The sequence below is a fragment of the Equus asinus genome, chromosome 22 (genome assembly GCF_041296235.1).
Source record: "Equus asinus isolate D_3611 breed Donkey chromosome 22, EquAss-T2T_v2, whole genome shotgun sequence".
NCBI lineage: Eukaryota > Metazoa > Chordata > Mammalia > Perissodactyla > Equidae > Equus > Equus asinus.
The window spans coordinates 67,580,043-67,602,568 of NC_091811.1; the positions used below are offsets into that span (position 1 = coordinate 67,580,043).

At 43.4% G+C, this 22,526-nt stretch overlaps 1 protein-coding gene and 1 long non-coding RNA gene across 2 annotated transcripts; both read right to left on the reverse strand.

Annotated features, from left to right (window-relative positions):
- Positions 1–771: 771 nt before the first annotated feature.
- On the reverse strand, positions 772–11,316 carry LOC139041604 (uncharacterized). Its single transcript, XR_011497062.1, has 3 exons — positions 9,467–11,316; positions 6,516–6,581; positions 772–5,510 (listed from the first exon to the last, which is right to left on the reverse strand). It is a non-coding gene; the product is annotated as an uncharacterized lncRNA (long non-coding RNA).
- Positions 11,317–11,398: 82 nt separating this feature from the next.
- IL26 (interleukin 26) lies at positions 11,399–22,511 on the reverse strand. The gene is given in 5 exon segments (XM_070494801.1): positions 11,399–14,275; positions 21,798–22,006; positions 22,178–22,230; positions 22,233–22,245; positions 22,341–22,511. Coding segments are annotated over 5 exon segments (570 nt in total). The 3' UTR covers positions 11,399–14,151.
- Between the last annotated feature and the right edge of the window lie 15 nt (positions 22,512–22,526).

Here is a 22,526-nt window from a genome sequence, read left to right on the forward strand (position 1 = left end):
GAAATGCAACCGCATGGTTGGGAAGCCATTTCACCCACTCCTTTGTAAGAGTTTCTATCCTGTCACAGAGGCTGAGGTTAGGAGCCAGCCCTGGCTAGGGTTTCCAGCATCCTAGGCAGCAGGCGTTTGTAGTTAGGTTCAGGTAAGATTGCAAACTTATTATTAAGTAAATGGCCCATAGGACATTTTGAGGTATACATCTCAGAAAAAGAAAGTGTAAATGGAATAGACGCATGAAAAGATGATCAACTTAACAAGTTGTTGGGGGAATGCAAACTAAAACAATGGGATGCCATTTTCAACCATCAGGCCAGCAAAAATGGAAAATAGCAATAAGATCCAGTCCTGGCAGGAATGGGGGGAATGAGCAATACAAGAGCTATGAAAAATAATGTGGCAGTATTTAGCATATCTTCTGACCCTGCAATCCTGCTTCTAGAAAGCACTCCTATAAAATAAAAGCACAGACCAGGATATACGTACAGGGATGCTCCTTATAGCCTGTTTGTATGGACCAAAAACCAAAACAACAGACTGGAGTGATGGAATGAAGTCTGCTGCACACATTCCATGGAATATTTTGCAGCTACTAAAATGAACTTGATGTATATACATACATACTTGGACGGCTGTCCTTGACACGTTAAGTGGAAAGAGCTGGTTGAAGGATAGAATAAAGGGCGTCATACTATTTTTGTTTCTGAAAAGGGAAAGATATCTATGCATATTATTTTTATTGTTGTTGTTGATAAAAATACAAAAATTTGGGGAAGAGCCCTAGCAAACTGGCATCATCGGGAAGGCAGAGGTAGGGAGGCAGAGAGAAGCGATTGTTTTTTCTCTATATGCTGGGGTATTGTTTCAATTTTACAGCAAGCGTATATTATTTATATGATTTTTTAAAACCCTAATAAACTATAAAAGAGAAAAGCAAGGGAATGACTCTGAGAAAACAAGGCCCCAAGAAGCCAGCAAGGCTGTGTCAAGAACATCTGGGAATGCATTTGGAAGGGAATCTGCTCCAGCCATTGAAAGCACCCAAAACCATGACACGGAGAACAGGGGGAACCGGAGCTGCTCAGCCTGGAGAGAGACCAGGTGGGAAGAGGGGAGGAAGCTGAGATGGAAGCAAGAGGAAATGAGCGCTGTCTGCAAATGTTGACTGTGTGGCTGTGTCACCTGACAGTGTTCTCCCCTCTCTCTGAGCAGGGAGCCCTCGATGTCTAGCTGGATGCGTGGCTACCCCAAATCCAGACTGCATTTTCACTTCCTTGCAGCTGGCTGTGACTCTGTAACTAAGTTCTGGCCTGGTCTGTGCGCACAGAGGGTGGTCGTCACTTCCAGCTGAGCCTTTAAGAGGAAGGGGCAGAACGTCCTCTTCCCCAGCATCCTCCTAACGACTCCACCTGTCCTGTGGGAGGCGGGTCAGAATCACTCTAAACCCCGAGTTTGGGAACTAGGAGAAATGTACGATAAGTTTCAAGAGGACAGATTTCAGACCAATAGAAACAGTTTTCCAAAAGCAGGATTATTTACAGATACAGAGGGCTCTTCTCAATGTAAGCATACGCTAGATGGGAGCAGTGTTACGAAGAAGGGTCTAGTATAAGATGCAGAGTTGGACCATGTGGCCTGACTGGTCCTTTCAAATTATGAGATTCTATGCTCCTATGAAGTCCAAATTTCAAAGTATTTCTGTGTTTGGCCAAAAGGAAATGCTAGAATCTCACTACAATGCCCTTTTCTGAGTCCTCGTTCACTACAAATCAGTAGAAACACAAAACCTTAGAGTCGTCTCAGACTGCTTCCTCCGCACCCATCCCTCCTTAACCAGTTGGTCACCAAATTCTACCAATTTTACCTCCTGTCTTCTCCCCAATCCATTTCCCCTTTCCAGCCTCACTGCCACTGTTGTTTGCCATTGTTTCCTTCCAAAAACATTTCCTGAGTGCCTGCTGTGTGACAAGCACTGTGCTGAGCACTGAGGACACAACGCTAAGTAAGTCTCTGGCTGTGCCTTCAAGAAGGAGATGAGCAAGGAGGCAGAAACCTATAAGACGACGTGGTAACTGCTGTTCTGGAAACGTGCTGTGCGAGGGGCCTGGAACCCAGGAGGGAGCCAGGCTGGGAGGAGGGCACCAAGGAAGCCTTGCTGGGAGAGACGACACCTGAGCCGAGTCCTACAGGATACACGACCTCAAACTCCACTCCTCAGGGCAGCGTGGCCTGATGGCCACTCCACCGCACTTTCCACGAGGCTCCGTCAGTGCTCGCACTTCACCGTGTGACTGTTTGTCTACTATCTCTCTTCCTAGGTCCTACATTGCTGGAGAGATACTGAGTTTTATTTATCGTTATTACCTCAGCCATGACCGTGTGCCTAGCAGATAGTGAGCATTCAGTAAATGTTCACAGAAGCAATTGGACTTCCTCTCAGTTAACACCTGACAGCCCGAGTGAAGGACTCCACTCTCATGAGTCTTCATGACGTGTGGGGAGTCACAGCACAGTTCTGCATCTGCTTTCGGGATTTTCTATTTCTCTCCTCAGCCTGGCTGAGCTTTTACTTTTTGTTCCTGCCACCACGCACGCATCTGACCGCTAACAGGGACTCCCACAGCGACCCTCCCCGGGGAGCGGCATCCATCTCGGCTACCTGCGCAGAGCCCACTCACCCCGCAGGCTGACGGGGGAAGGACGAGGGCTGTGCCACCATCCCAGCCTCCTCTGTCGAGAGCCGTACTCATCAGCCCCACGGAATGACTGACTGACTGCGTGAGCGTCTGTGGTACCTCCGTCTCTGGAAACAATGACAGGAGTTCTGAAACCAGTTTGAAACCTGAACATCGTGGCTTGACTTTTTCTAAACTGGTATCTGTGGGTAGGTTAAAATGACCAAGTTCTAATTGGCAACTATTTCTAAGTTGGACCAGAATGAGGCAGTGGAAATTCATTATAATGCAGTGTTTCCCAATGTAGGAGACACATTCCACCTGGGGTTTGCACGATTCCCCACGGTACTCAAACGAACATGTTTCAGCTAAGAACGTGTTCGTTTAAGTTCAGTAACCAATTTTAAGAGTCATATATTTATTTACAGGTACCTTTTATTTGGGGCAAGTAAAAATTATGTTGATTTAAATACACTGTTTTGCAGATAATAAAATGGTGCTCATAGAGGACTCAAGGGGGTGAGCACTATCATGTTACCCTCCTCACGGTTCACGCCAACCAGTGAAAATTACGGCAGCAGACGTGCCCAAACTGGAAGAAACCTCGCAGGCTGTCGAATCCAGTTCACTACTTCACTCACTTATTCATTCAATAAATATTTATCGGGCACATACTGTGTATAAAGGTCTGGGCAGAACTGCAGTGAATCAGACAGTAGGACAATCTAGTGGGAGAAACAGATATTAAACATACAGAGGATTCTGTATTATTATAGGTTATGATAGGTTCTGTGAAGAAGAAAAGCATGGGTGAAACCATTAACAGCAGGATGATGTCTGAATGAAACCTTAAAGCATCCGGAGAAATTAACAAGGCAAAGCAGGCCTTGGGGGTAGGTGGTGGGAAGAGAAGAAGAGTGTGTGAGCCCCTGAGAGGGCAGCGTAGCTGGACTAAGGGAAGACCCTCCTTGTGCAGATACCTGCATAGGTCACCCGTGGTTACTAACTTCACCCAGGACCAATCCAGAAACGGAGGACCCGGAGGCGAAGTGACCTGACATTGGCCACACGTCCTAAGAGAGCAGCAGGGCCAAGGCCTCAACCCATTCACTCATGGGGTCACACATTCACCACATGCTTACCGAGAGCCCTGTGTCCAAGCCCCGTTCTGGGTGCTGGGGACCCTGCAGGGAACAGACAGACAGAAGTCCTGTCCCACAGAGCCAATTCTGATACAGTGGAGACAGTCAATAAAAAACAAGTCAATACAAGCATGCCAGCGGGAGAGAAGTGGTGTAGAGGAAGGGATGAGGGGTGAGGGGTCGGCTTGCGAGGGCGTTGATATTTTCTATGAGTGACCTGCTGATGATTCAGGGTTGGGACTAGTTGGGTCTCTTGACCCCACTAACGGCTCTTTCCACCACTCCAGGCTGCTCACTGTACTCAGGCTCCCTCTGCTCCACCCCGTGCTAAGGACAGGTTCAACTCCTTTAGCTCTAATCACATACTGACAGATAAACATTTTGATGGGAATTTAGTCTCCTAGGTACGATCCGGGAGGGCTCTATCAGAAGCAATATGCTCCATAGCTTTGGGGCTGATAGAGCATCCCATGAACATTTGGGGCTATGTGGCCATTTCCCAAACTGTAACCGTCTCTGGTTCTGATAAAGCCCAGAGTGGCACCTATAAATCGGAGGGAAGGACCCTGAGCCCACAGGGACCCCACCAGCACAGTTCCCTCGCTGTGCACAAGGACCCCAGCTTCTCTCTCTTTAGCTGCCTGTTCAATACACCAGTCTTTACTCAAACACACTAAAACTGTGCTTTTCTCCTCGGCATTTGAAAAAAATTTGCTTGCAGATAGGCACCAGAACATGAATATTGTTTTTTTACTCAGCGATGACTTGTAAATTCCCATAGTGCTTCGGACTGAGTTTATCAGCCTTTTGGCTGTTCTGAGCAAACCAAAGAATTTGGGAAACAAGCAAACAAACAAAAACATTGAATTCAGTCAACCAAAGGCATTGGGGAACACAGGGGAAATTCTATCCATAAGGACCTGAAGTTTGCCAACCAGCAAATGACTATTTCGCAGCTCCTCTCATGTGTGGAGTCCCTAAATAAAGCAGCAGCTTAAGAACGGAGGAGACTCCAGGCTCTGTGGAAGTGGAACCGTGAGGGGAGTCTGTTCCTGGAAGACAAAGGGCCCTGGAAGTGGGGCAATGAGAGGCCGTGGGTGCACTGCCTCCTCTCAGGTCCACTGCAAAGCCCAGGGGAGGCTCCTGATCCCCCGGATGCCAGCTCTCCCAAGTGTTCCCCAAGAAGGAAGGCTGCCCACTACTGACGGCCTTGGAGCCTGCACTGGGGGCCGGAGATCAGCAGCACGTGAGGAAGAGGGTCCTCCAGTCTCCCCGGGGCCAGTCCCCTCTGCTCCCCACACCTTTGCCTCCCTGTGGATTTGTCCAGTAATGAGGTCCCCACTAGAGATAAGACATGGGGCCTAAGAGGGTTGATGGAGAAGGCAGAAAGGAGGAGGGACAGGGAACAAAGAGGCAATTTTGGAATATGAGATAAATCAAGACAGGGTGGCCCTTCGTGAATAGAAAAATGACCGTATGATTGACAAGAAGACCTGGATGGTGGGAAAGCAGTGAAGAGAAGAGGTGCTGAGGACAAAATCCACTAAGGCCTTCAGGAAGCCCCCCCACTCACATCACAACACACCAGATCACAGTGTTGTCAGTGAGCAGCGGGTGCACGACGATGCTTTGTGAAAGTGAGTTGGCCATCACACAAGCTGCTGGCTGAAACTGCCCAATAGCCATGAAGTAGAGTCTGAAAATGGAAAACAATGGTCAGGCCCTATTACTCATTTAACTGAAGGGCTGGCTGGGCAAGTAAGGTCTGGGGACACTATGGAAATTTTTCTGTGGTGGAATCTGAGGTGCATTTAGACTTCTGTTTGCCTCTATCAACTTTCCTAATTGTTCAGCGCCCGAAGGAGCATTAGCAAGTTAGGCATCATTTCTTCTTGGCTACTTGTAGTTTCTGTGGCTTGGGTTATCTGTCAAAGTCGTTCCTAGTAAACCATTCCCAGTACTTAGTCTACATGTGTGTCCCATGTGGTCGATCTGTTGTTACCCAATGCACTCAGTGAAATCGCTGTCATAGGAAGGATATCCAGGAGAAGGAAACACAGCTTATTTAATTAAAATCAAAATCTATTAGCAGCTAAGTTCACACTGGGCATAATTAATACTCATCAAACCCTTAAGTAGATAATAATCACATACAGGGCATCTATTTAAATCTCAGTACCATTATATTGTATCCCAGAAAGCTGTCATTTTCCCTCCACAAATGTTACATGAGTTAATTCTGGTTATACACTTTTAAATTAAATTTATACAATGTACTTGGGAGTAACAAAACATGTCCATGATGAAAGCATTCTTTGAAAATTCAGAAAATGTACATAGTAGCGACAATTTGCTTATCTCCAAAACTTTATGATGTTAAATTCCTCTAGTCTATTCTGAATCATCTAACCTGCTGTCAGTACTATGTACATAATTTTTAAAAAGAAACACACTGTTATAAATTTACTTCTGGTGATTCTCATTATATTTCAAAATAACAATCAAATCAATGCACTTGGCTTCTTGAATTGCTTAATGCTTTCCAGGAATTGTTTAATCCAGGAAAGAAGGATACCCAGTTCCCTGACCGCTCTGCAGATCCCTTCGCTTCCAATCTGCAGATGAAGTAGAGATATGAAAGCAGAAATCTTTCATATTTTAAAAAACAAAGTATTCAAAAACAAGGATGTGGAATACTTACCTTATAAAATGTTCTTTTCATCCTAGTACTGGGTTTTATCTTTCTAGCCGACGAGGCACAGGAAATCTAAGGAGTCAACAGGAAACACAGATCATATTGTTGAAGATGCTGTAATCACACTCACTCTTCCATCCGTCCAACAGGCCTTCAGTGAGGAGGCATAGCATGCTTGGCACGGCCATGCACTGGCAATAAAGTAATACAGGGTCCCTGTCCTCACGGAGCTTACAGCTTCATGGGGGAAGCGGACAATAAATATGACAACAGACAAAATAGAAAAATGTACAAGTTACAATTAGAGCTGTGTGTGTAACGCACAGACTCTACGACAAGGATTTATAGGAATGACCTGCTTTCAACTGAGTGGCCAGGGAGGGCTCTTTTGAATAATGACATTTAGATTAAGATCTGAAAAATGAGAAGGAGTCAGCTACGTGAGGAAGTGAAGGAAGAACAGAGGGTTCGGGGGGGATGCACAGGAGAGAATATCTCAGGCAGAGGAAAGGCGTGCAAAGGCTGTGAGGCAGGAAAGACTTAGTGCTTTCCAGAAACTGAAAGAAAGAGGCAGCAAGGCTGGGACAATGGAGCAAGAGAGACGTGGGAAACGTGGGAGATGTGGGAATGACAAGAAAAAATTTACTTTTTGAAAAATCACCCTGGTTGTTATGTACACTGCACAGTACAATATTTAGGCATCGCTTGCTAGGAGAAAGCACCAGAAAATTAATATTAGTTTCTAAATCAGGAGAAGGAGCAGGCTGATGTCTTGAGAAGATGGCTGGTAGCCTGGCTGGGGGAAACTGCCAGCCTCCTTGGACAGGGTGAATTTTCAAACCCTATCTGAGTACAGGAATTGCTTAGGAGTCAAGTTGGGGGAAGTTAACACCATCCTCTCTTCTCCCACGAACTTTCATGGGGTTAATCAGAGAAAAGGGAAGAGAAGAAAAAGGTGAAGAAGTCTCCTTTATCTACCTAGTCTTTACTCATAAAACCTTAGCACTGGAATAGACCAAGGAGATGGTACAGGCCAATTCTTTTCAATTACAGAAAAGGAAACTAAGGCCCCAGAGGTTAAGTCACCCACCCGAGGTGTCACAGGGTGTCCTGACCTAGTGACAAGATAGTGTCAGATGCATCAATAATGATAACATTCAATGAAGTGGAAACAGTTAAATAACAACACCTAGTAAAACAAATAAAACATGGCCAGCATCAACCAATAGGTCCTTTCAGGCCAGAACCCAAAGAGGAGATGGGGACAAGGGGTGGCGTCCAGGCTCCTTTCCTATCAAGAGAAAACAACTGACAGACAGGACAGTTGGTCCTGAAGGCGGTCGCAGCGGCTCAAAGGTAGGGATGGCGTCACGACTCCGCCCAGGTGGGGACCCGACCTCCAGTTCAGTGGCTGCACAGGAAGGAATCAGCTTTCCTGCTCAGGCACCCGAGAGCTACAGACACAGAACATTCCAGTCAGGGGGCAGCTTGTAGAATTCATAGCACAGAGCTGGCCCTCCGTGTGAGAAGGGCCCTGAACCAACAGGGTGACATTTCAACCCAGACCAAATCCTTGAGGCCAAAACAATGCGTGATAGATCTGAGACAGTGGTAACGTCGTCAGAGAACACAGTCACTGCTTCAACAATGGTCAGCAAGGGCCTACTACGGGTCAGGCAGTCTGTGATGCACTAAGTTCAAGGTAGCTGTAGATCTAGGAAAATCAGCAAAGCACAAGATCAGTATTAGAGGGTAAAACTTCAGTAGTTCCAGGAGCTCCCTTCTTTATCCCAATTCCCCCTCAAGTGAAGACAGAAATCCTGAGACTGTAGGGTGAAAATATCAGTAGTCAACACGCGTCCCGTCAGTCACTCATCTGGAGGCTGTAATCACATTATCTCGTTCGCTCCTCACGAGGACCCTGTGAGACAGGCGCTATGATGATTCTCCTTCTACAGGTTAGGAAACAGAAGCAGGGGGCCAGCTTTATGCCTGTGTTCACACAGTTAGCAAAGGGAAGAGCGGAGATCTGAACCCCAGCGCTCTGTCTGCCCTCAGAGTCTGTATTTCAGACAACTATATTATGCTGAAAAAAACAGCATAACTTGGAAAAGATATTCCAACTAAGGCAAACTCTTGTTGAAAACCTGCAAAATCTGGTTCCAAAGAGAGATTAGCTGCAAGATCCGTGCTCTGGATGACATGAGGGGAAATGATGTAAATAGCTTTCAAAGCCTAAGCCGATTGGCCGAGAGGGAGAAGATTTCAACCTGAAAATGGACAATGTGATAATGAACAAAAGGAGAAATCCCATGGGTACGGGGATGGGGTGGGGTGGAAAGGTATTGTTTTCTTTTTCGATTTTTTTTTTTCAGATTAGAACTGCAAACAGAAATTCTAGAAACACCAAGTCCAGTTCCAAACAAGACAGCAGCTAAGGAAAGAATTTAGAGAAGTCCGCCCACTATTTCATAAACTGAGAATTTGAGGAGACGCGAAGTCCTTCTGGCCCGAAATAGCGAATATAAAAGTAGCTGGCCCCAATTGCAACTGGAAAAAAGGGGACTTCATAAGCAGAATCAATACTTGCCTACTTTCCAGGCAGTATATCAAAGTTCTCAGATGCAGGGATCAATTACAAAGCACAGAAGAAACAAGTCACGTGGACGATACAAAATATACACGTGTTAGGATTTAAAGATTTAACACTGAGAGGGGGAGACCAAAGAAGCCAACGCAACGCTGGCCGTTCTTACAGAAACGAGAGATCACTGAGGCTTTCCTGTGGACTCTGCCCCTCTGCCAGAGAGCTGGGACCCACAGTGCGCCCTACAGCAGGTGGGAAGGACCAGAAAGGCCTCTGACTTCGCTCCATCGAGGCACACGCTGCCCTAGGAGGAACGAGGTGAGTAGAAAAGGAGAAAAACTAAGTTTGGCCAAAAAGCAAAAACACTTACCAATTCCACTGTTGCCACTCGAGCCTATGGGACGCTCTCTGGTGCCTCCAGCTCCACTTCCTGGAGCTGATCCCGGTAAAGATGTGACGCGGAAGGTTCTCATTTTCCTCACTGCTCTAAAGATGTCTACAGCCCCGATGGGACAGCCAGATTTTACTGCCGTATTCAGACTGGTCTGCTTGGAAGGAGGAGTTTGTAAAAGAATAGTTTCCTTTACCTTTTATTTCTGTGTATAGTTGCATTTGCTGAAAACAGAATGCACAACGAAGGGTCAGCAGTTTCACTGCAGAAACGGCTGATGATTTGAGAAACAGCCAAAGCAGACGCCATCTAGACTAGAGGCCGTTTACAGTAGGCTGGAATCACCAGGACCGCCTCCAAGAGAAGCGTGAGATAGTCACGGAACAAACCCGAGGCCACGGCCCAATCCCTCATCGTCAAGTCCATACGTTTTACTGCATACTCACCAGACGCTAGCCATGCCCACCCAGCCTTGGTTTATTCAGTTTATAAAAGTACCCGACAAGATGAAAATCGCCTTGGGCACAAGTGCTGGCTCACAGTGTACTGAGACAGACAGTGATGCAAATTTACAGTGCTATGTGATAAATACTGTGATTCACAAAAGAAAAAAAACACAACTGCTCTGGGGGACAGAGCAGAGGCGATCAACTGTGGGCTCTCAGAAGGAGAAGACAAGTGAGTTGCACTTTAAAGCGCGAGTAAGATGGAGCAGAAGGAGCAGGGAGATGGGACAGGCAGGCAGAGGAAGCAGGATGCTCCGAGGCTGGAGAGAGCAGAGAGGTTACACACCCTTCCAGTCCCAGCTGAAACCCCAGACTCGACAACCTGCACGTGGCCCCCAGCCTCCAGCCCCGAGGGAGCACAGCCCCTGTCTCAGTCTGAGACTGGCTGAAGCTGGCTGAAAGCGTGTTCAAGGAGTTCTGTAAGGACAAGGGTGTTACCTGTCAATCTTTGTTCAACCCCCAGCACCTGGAATAGTGTTCAGCAAATACTAGATACTCAATGAGGTTTTGCTGAATGAATGAATCAGTGAATGAAATGCAAGCCCCAGCTGACGGCTCAGGGTCCAGGAAGCCTGCTGGCTTAGTAAGAGTTTGAAGCGTGTCCTAGGCGTTCATCAGCATTAGAGTTTTGCTTAAAACAATGGGAGGAACAAATAGTACAATCCTTAATTTGTGTCCCCAATATCCTCACATGTTTGAAAAATCACACAAACTGGTATTGTGTATGACAGCTAAGTGAAAATGGAAAATCCCTCACCACTGATAATTCTGAGGAAGTGAAGCACGTGGGTCAGTGAGGGGCCAGCTGCGCACCGATACCGTCCTTTGGAGAGGGAACTACTCATACTGTATTCTAACAAAGAACACCTCAGATCCTTCCGACGAAAAGAGTTTTATTGTATTATATCCTATTATAAACATATACAGTAACCTCACAGTCTCACCCTCATGGGAGGAGTGTAAAACCACACGTGAGATCTGTTATATTTTATCTACCTCAGCATACAACTTCAGACCGGGCTGTAACCATCTCTTTTTGATTAGTTTGGGTTATTTATTTTTTTTAGTTGACCTTAATGGTTAAGATAGTTCGTACTCTGGCCATGGCCTTGGTTTCCTGAAACTAACTTTCCCCAAAAATAGATAGATACGGGATTGAATTAAAGATTAAATTAACTTAACTTTATTTATGGCAGCAGGTGTAGAGTTTTAAGTAAATCTTAGTAACTCCTTGCAGTTTTTCCTGTGATGTCTTACAAATATTATCTGAGGTGCATTTATTTACTTATTTTCTTAAAGATTGGCACTGAGCTAACATCTGCTGCCAATCTTCTTCCTTTTTTTCCCCCTTTTTCTCCCCAAAGCCCCCCCAGTACATAGTTGTAGATTCTAGTTGTAGGTCCTTCTGGCTGTGCTGTGTGGGATGCCGCCTCAGCATGGCTTGGTGACCGGCGCCATGTCTGTCCCCAGGATCCGAACCGCCCAAACCTCAGGCCGTGGAAGCGGAGCACGGGAACTTAACCACTGGGCCACGGGGCCAGCCTCTGAGGTGCATTTAAAATAAAAATTGAGAAAAGTATATCAGTGTAGCCTGTTTTGAAAATAAATTTTTAAAAAATTAAATGTCAGCTTGGTGAAAGTGTGGGCACTAGGACGTTAACACAGAAACACTGAGACCAGAAAGGTTTAAAGGAAAGTCAGAAAGAAAATTTTAAAATTAGTTTATTGTTGTCACAAATGGCAAGATTTCATTGGAGGATAAAAACAACAACAACAAACAATCACATAGCTACAGAGATTAGATTGGTGTTTACCAGAGGGGAGGCGGGGAGGAAGACAAAAGGAGTAAAAGGGCACACCTGTGTGCTGATGCATGGCAATGAGTCTGTGGGTGGTGAACATGGTGTCATCTACACAGAAATTGAAACATAATGATGTACACCTGAAATTTATATAATGTTATAAACCAGTTACCTCAATAAAGAACAAACTTCAAAAAATAAGTTAATTAAATTAAATTAAAGCGTGACTATATTTGCAACCAAGGAGGTTGCATGAAAGAAGGAAAGAGTAACTAAACTATAAACCAGTGTCTCTTCAAAACCAAATTCATAGTCAGACATTTAATTTTAAAAAACAAATGGTGGATAACCAGTACCTGAGTAAATATGTATCAGAAGAGTTTGCAAGCATGATGCCATTTTTCTATTCTCTATAACTAGCAGAATCATCTGACATAAATAAGTGAATATAATCTCACTTACCTACAATAATCTTAGACCCTCATAAAACATTTCTCCATTTTCCAATCATAGAAAAAAAACTAGGAAGAGTTCTAAATACCTTAAATACAAAAAGATACTATGATAGCATAACTTTATAAATCCTCAGCATAATTATCATGTATCAGAATGAGTCCATGCAACGAAGTTAACTAGACTTATTGTGGTGATCATTTTGCAATTGATACAAATATCAAATCATTATGGTGTACACCTGGAACTAATATAATGTTATATGTCAATTATATCTCAATAAAAAAAAGAACAAGTCCATGCAATTTAGCACATGAAGTGATAGAGCTGTGCCCACAATTTGACGGAGAAGTTATATATCATTAACCAAAGAATGAATTTGTCAACAAGGAGATTCTATAATAAAAGTAGAAAACGTATTTACCAGGAACGAATTGTCTCTTTACCTGTCAATCAGAGTACTACTGTATATTATACACATTATGGAAGTCAACACTAGCATTAGGCACTAAAAAGGTATTTGATTGTTTAAGAGAACCACTCCTTTGGAAATTGTGGAGAAAACGTATTTGGAAGAAAATGAGTATTCTGTGTGTGGAAAGCAGTAAGGAAAGACACTGGCAATTTTGCAGAACTGCTGCATGCTAGATCGTTTGCTGTATTATCTCATTTAATTCTTCCAACAACCACAAGATGAGATTATTGGTATGGTTGAAGACAGGTTTTGGATTCCGCAGTTAAGGAAACACCAGAACAGGGTTGGTCTCACTTCCTACTTCTAGTTTTATCAGTTAACCAATTGTAATTAGAAAAATATTTGAAATTAGAAGGATAAATAGTTGGCAATGCTTCACAAGTAGATAAGCTAGTTGCAATTGATGATACAAATTACTTATCAGGTATGCTATAAGAAATGGAAACACAAATATTCTATTTGCCAAGACTTGTCAGACTTTACAATTAATTATATACAATCAATATAAAGAAATGTATCTCTCTAATTACCAATTACTATTCAGGCTCTCAAAATGTTGATTAAAGTAGATGAAGAAATTTTTTTTCTCAGTTTCAACGTTGATCACCAGCAATTAGGTATGTTATTTTATGAATTCAACTAAGCAATTATAGGTTCCCTATACAGTCTGAGAGTATTTGAGATCTACAGGAATCTTTAAAGCATCTTCAGACTGAATCTGATCTAGTCTCTATATGTAATTACTAATCTATGGGAAATAAGAAAAGAATATATTGGGCCGGCCCCGTGGCCGAGTGGTTAAGTTCGCATGCTCCACTACAGGGGCCCAGGGTTTCGCTGGTTCAGATCCTGGGCACAGACATGGCAGCACTTGTCAGGCCACGTTGAGGCAGCATCCCACGTGCCACAACTAGAAGGACCCACAACTAGAATATACAGCTATGTACTGGGGGGATTTGGGGAGAAAAAGCAGAAAGGAAAAAAAGAAGAAGATTGGCAAGAGTTGTTAGCTCAGGTGCCAATCTTTAAAAAGAAAAATTACTTAAAAAAATAAAAGAATATATTAAGTGAACCGATGAAAATGCAATCAGAAAAATATAGAGTATGAGAAGCTCTGTAAGACAAATAACCTGATTTTTTAAACAAGTAAATTGCAAGAAGCAGCAGGAGGAAAAAGAGGAGAGGGGAAACAGCAGCCACAGGGAACTGGGTAGAGCTGACAGAAACATGCTGCCTCAGCACGGGGCAAAATGAGCACTGAGCTAAGCAAGGCTCTGGTCCTAACTGACGAAACTTGAAAACAACATCTGAAAGAATCAAACTGCTTTCAAATAATTTACCTGTGTCCTGGAACAAAGGTCAATAATATTTACAGAAATACAAAAATTATCTAGGACCCTATAAGGTCAAATTTATAATGTCTGATATTCAATGAAAAATTACCAAGCACACCCACTGATCCGCTAAAGCCAGCAGGCTTGCACGGTCCACACAGGGGACACCGTGGGCACCAGCTGTGGTGTCTGTCCATGGAGCCTCATGTTTCTGGGCCCTGTGAAAAGGAAAAATCAGAGAGACAGCTCTTGACAGGTTATCATCTCCAGGGCATGGCACAGACAGCAGACCAAAACACAGCCCAGTCTTCCTGTGAAAAAGGCCATTTACTTGACCTGGAGCTTCAGCCTAAGTACAGGCTTCAGATTTACCACAAATCTAAAGGCTATGGAGGTGCTCTCAGGGAACATAGGCCAGGAGATGCCATCTTTGCGCTCTCCCTCGGCCTCCCTACAGCTCGCCAGCATGATTCATTAAAGAAAAACATTGATAAATTGGACATCAACAAAATTTAAAATCTCTTCTCTTCAAAATACACTGTTAAGATAATGAAAAGATGTCATAGACTGGGAGAAAATATTTGCAAATCATATATCTAACAAAGGACTTGTATCCAGAATATGTTTTAAAACAAACTTACTCAAAACTCAGTAAGAAAACAATCAATCAAATTTTAAAAAGGGGGCTGGGGGTGCAAAATATTTGGACACTTCAGCAAAGAAGATATATAGATGATAAATAGGCAAATCAAGAGATGCTCTATCTCGTTAATGATTGGGGAAATGCAAACCGAAAACAAATATGATACCACTAGGTTCCAGCCACACTGGTTAACATTTGTAAACACTGACCACAGCGAGTGATAGCAAGGATATTGGGCAACATGACTGGTGGAAATGTAAAATGCCACAACCATGTTGGAAAACAGTTTAGCTGTTTCTTACAAAGTTTGGCACACACCTAACCTATGATCCAGCCATTCCACTCCTAGGTATTTACCCAAACAAAGACTTGTATGTGAATATTCATAGCAGTTTTATTTGTGATCAAAAACTGGAAAAAAAAATCCATCAATGGGTGAATAGAGAAATAAATGGAAATATATCTTTACAGTGGAATACTACTTGGCAATCAAAAAGAAGGGCTTATTGATACACTCAACAACATGAATGAATCTCAAAATAACACTGGATGTAAGAAGCCAGACATAAAAGAGTATAACACATATAATACCGTTTACATTAAATTCTAGGAAATGCAGACATAGCTATAGTGACAGAAAGCAGATCAGTGGTTCCTTGGGGCCAGAGGGACGGGGCAAACAGGGAGAGGGTTACCAAGAAACACAAAGAAATTTTGTGGGGTTATGGATGTGTTTATTATCTTAATTGTGGTGATGGTATCACAAGTGTATACAAGTCAAAACTACCAAATTACACACTTCAAATATTCAGTTAATTGTATGCTGATTATGTGTCAACAAATCTGTTAATAAATGCATCATAAATTTTACAAATACACAAAACACCCATGGAGAGCATACATCCTATGCATGATTATCCTTGTGCATGGACTCCTCAAACTTTTAGCAGGTCTAAAGCAACTTGCCTACCTTCCTCCAGGCCTTCTGCCTCTGCACTCAGTGAATGACACCACTACCAGCCAGCCCTTGAGCAGAAAGCGTGGGCTCGTCCCAGAGTGTGCCACCCCTTTAGTCCAGGCGCATGATTTCAAGGCTCTTCTCATTGACTCCTCTGCCTCGAGTCTCACCCCTATCTACACTCCTCTACGGTCACCAAAGAGATCGTCCTAAAACATAGAATATTTCATTGTGCTGTGCCATCCAACGACTTTCCATTTTCTTCAGGATGCAATCCAAACTCCTTAGCCAGTCTTACCAGGCCTTTCGTCACCTGGCCCCCATCAGCATCTCCTGGCTAAAATCCAACCAACCAGCCTCCTCCTCACATTCCCCAAGCCACTTTACATTCATACCCAATTACATCCAGTTTCCTGAATACGGGATGGTGTTTCATACCATCAAGCCCTTATTCAAGCTTCTCCCCTGCCATTCCTGCCCCTTATTCCCCAGAAATTAAACTCAGTCATCGCCTCCTTCAGTAACACCCTTTTGAGTCTCTCCCTGCACACACCCCAAGCCCCGGAGCAGACGGAATTAATGACATCCTCCTTTGTGCTTCCACAGTGACTTCGTGAGACCCTAAACTCAGCCTTCCCAGGCGTCGCAGCTCGTGGTCCATTGACCTTCTCTGTTGACACCACTCCCAGGAAGAGTGTAGGCCCTGGAGAGTAGGGACAGAACTGTACTGGCCTTTCCTACCCAGCACCAGCACAGGACCTGGAAATACGGAAGCAGCCCAAGCTGCTGTAAGCCGATTTTCAGAAAGTCAAATCACAACATTTACCTGTTTCTTTTAACCATTTAGTTTCAGTTGATTGGGTTTTCATTTGTCCTTATAACACCACTTCAAGGAAAGTTCAACTTTCATCTGCCTCAGTTCCACTCTTATTCATGAGAAGAATATATTCATAAGGAGAAACAATTCGCTGACTGCACTCATGAACAGAACCGCCCTGTACCATTGTCCAGATGAGGGCGCACGAGTGCTCAGTCTAAGGGGGTGTTCCGTTCACTACCCCATGCTCACACAAAGCTATATCCTTTCTCTAATTTGCACCAACATACCCTATAAGCTAAGCATGGCCCTGGTCATATAATATACAGTGAAAAGTTCTTGGATAGCTAGACTGCTGGCTATTAGTCAAAATCTATTTCATTTTCTTCCTAGCCATCAGCTAGACTACACTTCCCAGGATTCCTTGCACTTCCTGTGGCCGTGCAACCCGTTCGTGCCAATGGAATATGAGCAGAATGCAAGGTGTCCTCTGGGAGCAAGGCTTATAAGTAGCTGATATGTCCTCTTCCTGCCCTCATCCGCCTTGGCCTGGCTGAATGCAAAAGACCTGGGGAAAGGCAGAGCTGCCATGTGGAAGGTGCCTGGATCCTTGAGTCATAATGTGGAGGAAAGACACTTCATCCAGAAAAATCCCAACTGAAATTTTACATGAGTAAGAAATAAAGTTCTAAAATGGGAAGCTGCTAAAATTTGTGGGAGGATTTGTTATAGCAGCTAGTGTCTCTCTAGTACTGAAACTGGTACATATACTTGAATGCATCTTGACTTTGGAGAATTCTTACAAAGGCATTCTTTCCGTGCATAAGAATATACCAATGCTACATGTCTTCCTAAGAATTCTGCATATTCAAAAATATTCACTTCTTCTGACTCTCCCCTATTCCCCCAGTCCCCTTTCTCTCTACTGTCAGTCTCCAATTCCAAAAGCAGGAATGTGGAACTGAGACAAATTAGAATATTCCTTAAAAAGAAGGAATTCTCTCATATGAAGATAAAATAAAAGCCAATCAATGAAACCCAAATAAGTAAAAGAAACAATGGATTCAAAAAGTTGGCCATTTAGCAAATTGACAATTTAGCAAATTGCCTTAGAGAAGGTACACGGAATATTCTGAAAATATGTTTGGGGAAAAGAGGGATGGGGGAGGGAAGAAGGAAGAAATAAGGAATGAAAGAAGGGAAGAAAAACCCTTGGTCCCAGCCACACAGTGGCTGCCCATCAAGTATAAATCCATCAGCCCTCAAAATGTGGATAATTATGTATTTCCTTGCCTTCATCACATAGTAATAAGTGGCACCAAGTTATCTGGAAAAGAACAAATAAGGGGAAAAACCAGGACTATTTACTTGCCACGGACATTTTAATTTTGTATCTGAATTTTGAACTAAGAAAGCTAAAGCCTAGAAATGTCCAATTGTTGGTTGGTGGTATTAATGTCAGAAGAGTTGTGCCATTCTCTACAGCCAGTGATCTGACGGTTCCATGTGAACTGCAACAAGGGAAGAAATACTGATCACGCCCAGCTGACAGCATGTGATCCATTGTCTAATTCCTGATTGTATAGACTCAGTTTTTAAGTTTTTTCTCTGATGATGCAAAACCCCCACCAAGGATAACTCAGATATAACTCAGGTTATACCCCCAAGCTAATGAGATTTGGTCATACAATACATCAGTATTCCATCACCGAGACTGGAATATTTCCCTGACCCAAATGGTCCAAATAACACCAAGGAAGTTCACTGTCAATTTTAAAGGAGGAATTTAGTACTTTGCTCTTGATACATGAAAAATTCCAGTTAGTTCAGTGTATAATCAACAAATTCACCCAGAGTGAAAGCCTTTTTGGTAAAATAGGGCAGAAGATGATCTGCAAAGGTATTATCGAAAATTAAAATCTCTTTGTGTCTTTAGCATAGTAATCTTTTTTGTTTAACAATTCTGGATGTCCATTAAAAAGTGGCAACAGAAATAAAATATCCACGTAGAACTAGAACATTTAAAAATACCTTTACAAGGTAACAAATTATAAAGAACAATAGTAATCCTTACAAGTGTCTTCAACGTATTAAGATACAAAATAAATAATTGTTGGATTCTACAAATTATACAGAGCAATCTGTATCATATATTTTGCTTTTTTTGTTTTTCCAAGTTTTGAGGGGAAAAATGATTTTCAGAAGAGCACACACTAACGCTTTATTGTTGGCGTTAATTCAAATCCCAAATACATACGGTGGTAAGCGAGTGGACTATATGCCAAAATTCTGTATGTAAGTCAACTGTTTTGAACTCAGATAGCATTTAGCTCTGGAAACAACATGACGAATGCATTGCTGGTTTTTAAATCAAACCCTCGACATCCTATTTAGCCTATAGTATCACGCTAACCTGGACGTTAGCCGAGAGTTCTGGATGCTGGAAACAGGGGTTGGGCCATTTCCTCTTGTTTCCAGATCGTGCAAGAAGGCTTGGACCAGTTTTGAAATATGTTAAGGTTCTGTGGAAATAGAACCCACAGAATCCAGGGCCCCTCTCAAAGCCCCTCCCTCCTTCTTGAAACCTTTCCTGGTCTGTCCAGACGTGAGCATTCCTGCTCCAAATCCCCAGAGCTTTGCTAGGACTGTCCCGACAGCACGTCTCCTGTCCTCCTCTTGTAACTGTTTGTGAAGTTACCTGGCACTCCCCTTCCTTCCACCTAGAATCCTCCTATCAACACACACACACACACACACAATACACAAACACACACATATACACAAGCACAAACACACGCACACACACTGTAAAACTCCTAGAGGCAAAGGTCTGTGTTTTATGCATTTTTCCTGTAACAGCCCCAATACCAAGTCAACAAAGGAAATACAGCAAGTGTAATTATTTTCTAAATATTGGCTGTTTATATATTGACTATATTTAGTGCCCATTTTTTATTAAGAAAATATCACAGCTAAGTTAGTGCTGCCTAGTTCATATTTTATAGCTTCTCCATGCTAAACCCTGCCCCAACCACTAGTGTAGAATTCCACCTAGGCAGATGCTCAGTGAATTTATATTAAACAGACACCAGTTTCTGTTGCCAAATATATAAAATTCTGATTGGCCAAAAGATTAAACACAAGGCAAGCACGTATTTCCCTAAAGCAACGTCTGCAGAGGCTTGCCAGAGCTCAGGCCCGTCCTCTGACTGTCTCTTCTGCAGCTCCCCAGAGGTGGCTGGTGTACCCCAGAGCTTGAGAGACGGGAACAGAAGCCAACAGCGCCGGCTTCAGGAGGGAGGCTGTGCCAGGGCGACTGGATGATGTGTTAGCATTCGGCCAGAAGGGGGAGCCAGCCGCTTTGGAAAGCCGCCACAACCAGCGTGACAGGTGCCACCCGGCGCCCATCCTGCTGTGTGGCCCTGAAAGAAGCATCACTGTTAACAGACCGAGGTCCCGTGGGAAAAAGCTCCTCCAAAAACAAACCGAGGAAAACCAGAGTTCCCAGGCAGTTCTACGCTTTGTCAGTTTTCATCTAGAACATTGCTTGGATCTGTTATCGCTGTCGTTATCTGTTCTCTGGCTATTCGACCCAAGAAAACGGAATTAAGGGCAAAACACAGACGTGGCTTTTGGGGCTCCAGTGTCCAGATACACAGTACTGTGTCAGGCAAAGATTTCCTCCAGCGCCTCGCCGTCATTAACAAACTTCATCAGGATAACATTAAATTAAATCAGATGGCTCATGCCTGGACAGCACCCACACAGAGGAACTAAGATCTCCAGCAGAAAGAGAAACCGAAAGTACTTTAAAAAAAAAAAAAGAAAAGAAAAAAAGCCTGAAGAGGATCCTGTCTGCAGATGCTGACATGAAGAAGCTTGCTGTCCCTCAGAGGACTCCACTGTCGCCTGCAGGGACCCTCACCATCCCACCATCTCCCCAAACATTAAGTCCTTGAGGGTTTGTTCTCCCCTCCGGGTCTACTGGTGAAAACTCTTACTGGGGTAATAATAACCTAACCAGCTGGGGGCAAAGTGAAATATAAAATTGTGTAACGATTTAATCTAAGACCATTAATACTATTCACGGTCTTATGAGGTGACTTCATAGGTTAAGTACACAATAAAGCACAGAGGGGCAATGATCTTCCCTCTATTTCAGGCGAGGGCACCGGCCCCGGGCGTTCTCTCTGTGTTCTACGAAGAGGGACCGCTTTGTAATTTTTCTTGTTGTTGTCACCTTAGTGGAATAGGACAGCTTATGAAAAGCCACGCAACCCAAGTCCTAAACAAGGACACAACTTAAATCAAACCAACCAAAGAAAAAGACAACGTAAATTTGTTGAAATTTATTACCTATCTGACCACCTAACCCTCATAAAAATTCTCTGTATCATGGACCGGAATCTGAGTTACTGAGCACTTCATGGACTACAAGAAAAAAAAAAGGAAAAAACATCCTAACTCTTAAAGGATAAAAATCCACCTCTAACTGCCCAGCGTTGAAGTCTCAATGACCATGACGCCCAAAGGTAGGCAGCTCGTTTCCACTGGGCACCCCCAGGACTGAAGTCATCAGCACCCCCCTACCTGTGCGCACCTGTAAGGCCCAGCCCAGGGGGCAGCAGAAAGCATGCCTGGAACCCAGACAAGGTCACAGAGGAAAGTCACCTAATATTGCACAAATCCGATATTGGCTTATGCTTGTTTTGGGGGGTTTTTTTCTGTACTTGTCTTTATTACTACGGATGTTTTCAGAGAAATGTGGTCACTTTTGCTTTCTTAATTAATTCCCCATTACTTATGGTGGCCGCGACCATACTGTAGCATCAAATAATTCAGGTATCAAAGAAGACATATGCCGTTGTTTAAGTTTTGACTGTGACTATGACTTAAAAAGAATATAACTACAAAAAATTGGATAAATAAATAAGAAAAAGGCAATCTAAAATCTCTCATCAATATGAGAGAAAAAGAAGGAAAGAAGGAAGGAAGGGAGGGCGGAAGGAAGGAAGGGTGGAAGGAAGAAAGAAGGAAAGAAACAGAGAGAGGAAGAAAGCAGTATCAGCCTAGAATAGCGCTCGGCACATAGTTGGTGCCTAAGAAATATTCATTAAATGAATGAAGGAATTACTTGGGAATCATATAAAGAGGGCATGATAAAAAATAAACATTTTTTGAGGAGCTTTCCATGTTATTTTACCTCTCTTCAATATGTTTTATGTGCTATTCCTTAAGAAATCGTGAACAGTGCCATTATGAGTTGATGCTGTTTCCCTGGTGAAGGATTCTCCATCTGGACCACAAGCCCTTTGTACTCACCCCTCGGTGTGGAGACAGCTCTCTACATGCTGTTTTCTAGGTAGGTTTCCAGGATCAAACTCCCGGTATTTGCAGTGCGTACTTAGACAGCGGCTCAGTTTCTGCCTAAGGCTGTGAAACTCTTCCACAAAGTGTATTTCCCTGCGAACTTGTAGTTGGAGTTGACCAAAAACATCTTCCATGAAGAAGGACAGAAGCTGTCCTTGAATCTGCAGTTTTTCTATAAATAAGATAAAAGAAATTGCATAAGGTAAACCATGAATAGCGTTTGTAAAATGTCACAGAAACATCCCCCTGACTATTACTTAATGACCATCGAGAAAAATTAAAATGCAAGGAAAAAAGCATCAAACAAGTAGAAGCATGAAAAAGGAAGAGACCCTATAGCCTACCATAAATAGCCTTTTTGTTTTCTTTTTTAATAATCGTATTTTTTTATGCGGTCTTCCTACAATGAAACAAAGAGAAATAAGTTTTATCCAGAATTACAAGTGTTTTATCCAGAATTCCACGTCATCATTCCAAGCAGAGCCTAATACTTACTGGAATTGTTGCTTTGAACCACGCCGCCTTGACACACAGCATGTCAACAGCTCCGGACAGTGTTCCCCACGGGTAGCAGCTTTTGGAGGTGGCAGCTGGCTTGTGCTTGACAACGGCAGGAGACAGAGTGACAAAGAGCAACCCAGACCTCAAAGTGCAACTTACCCACATTTCCGTCCACCCGGC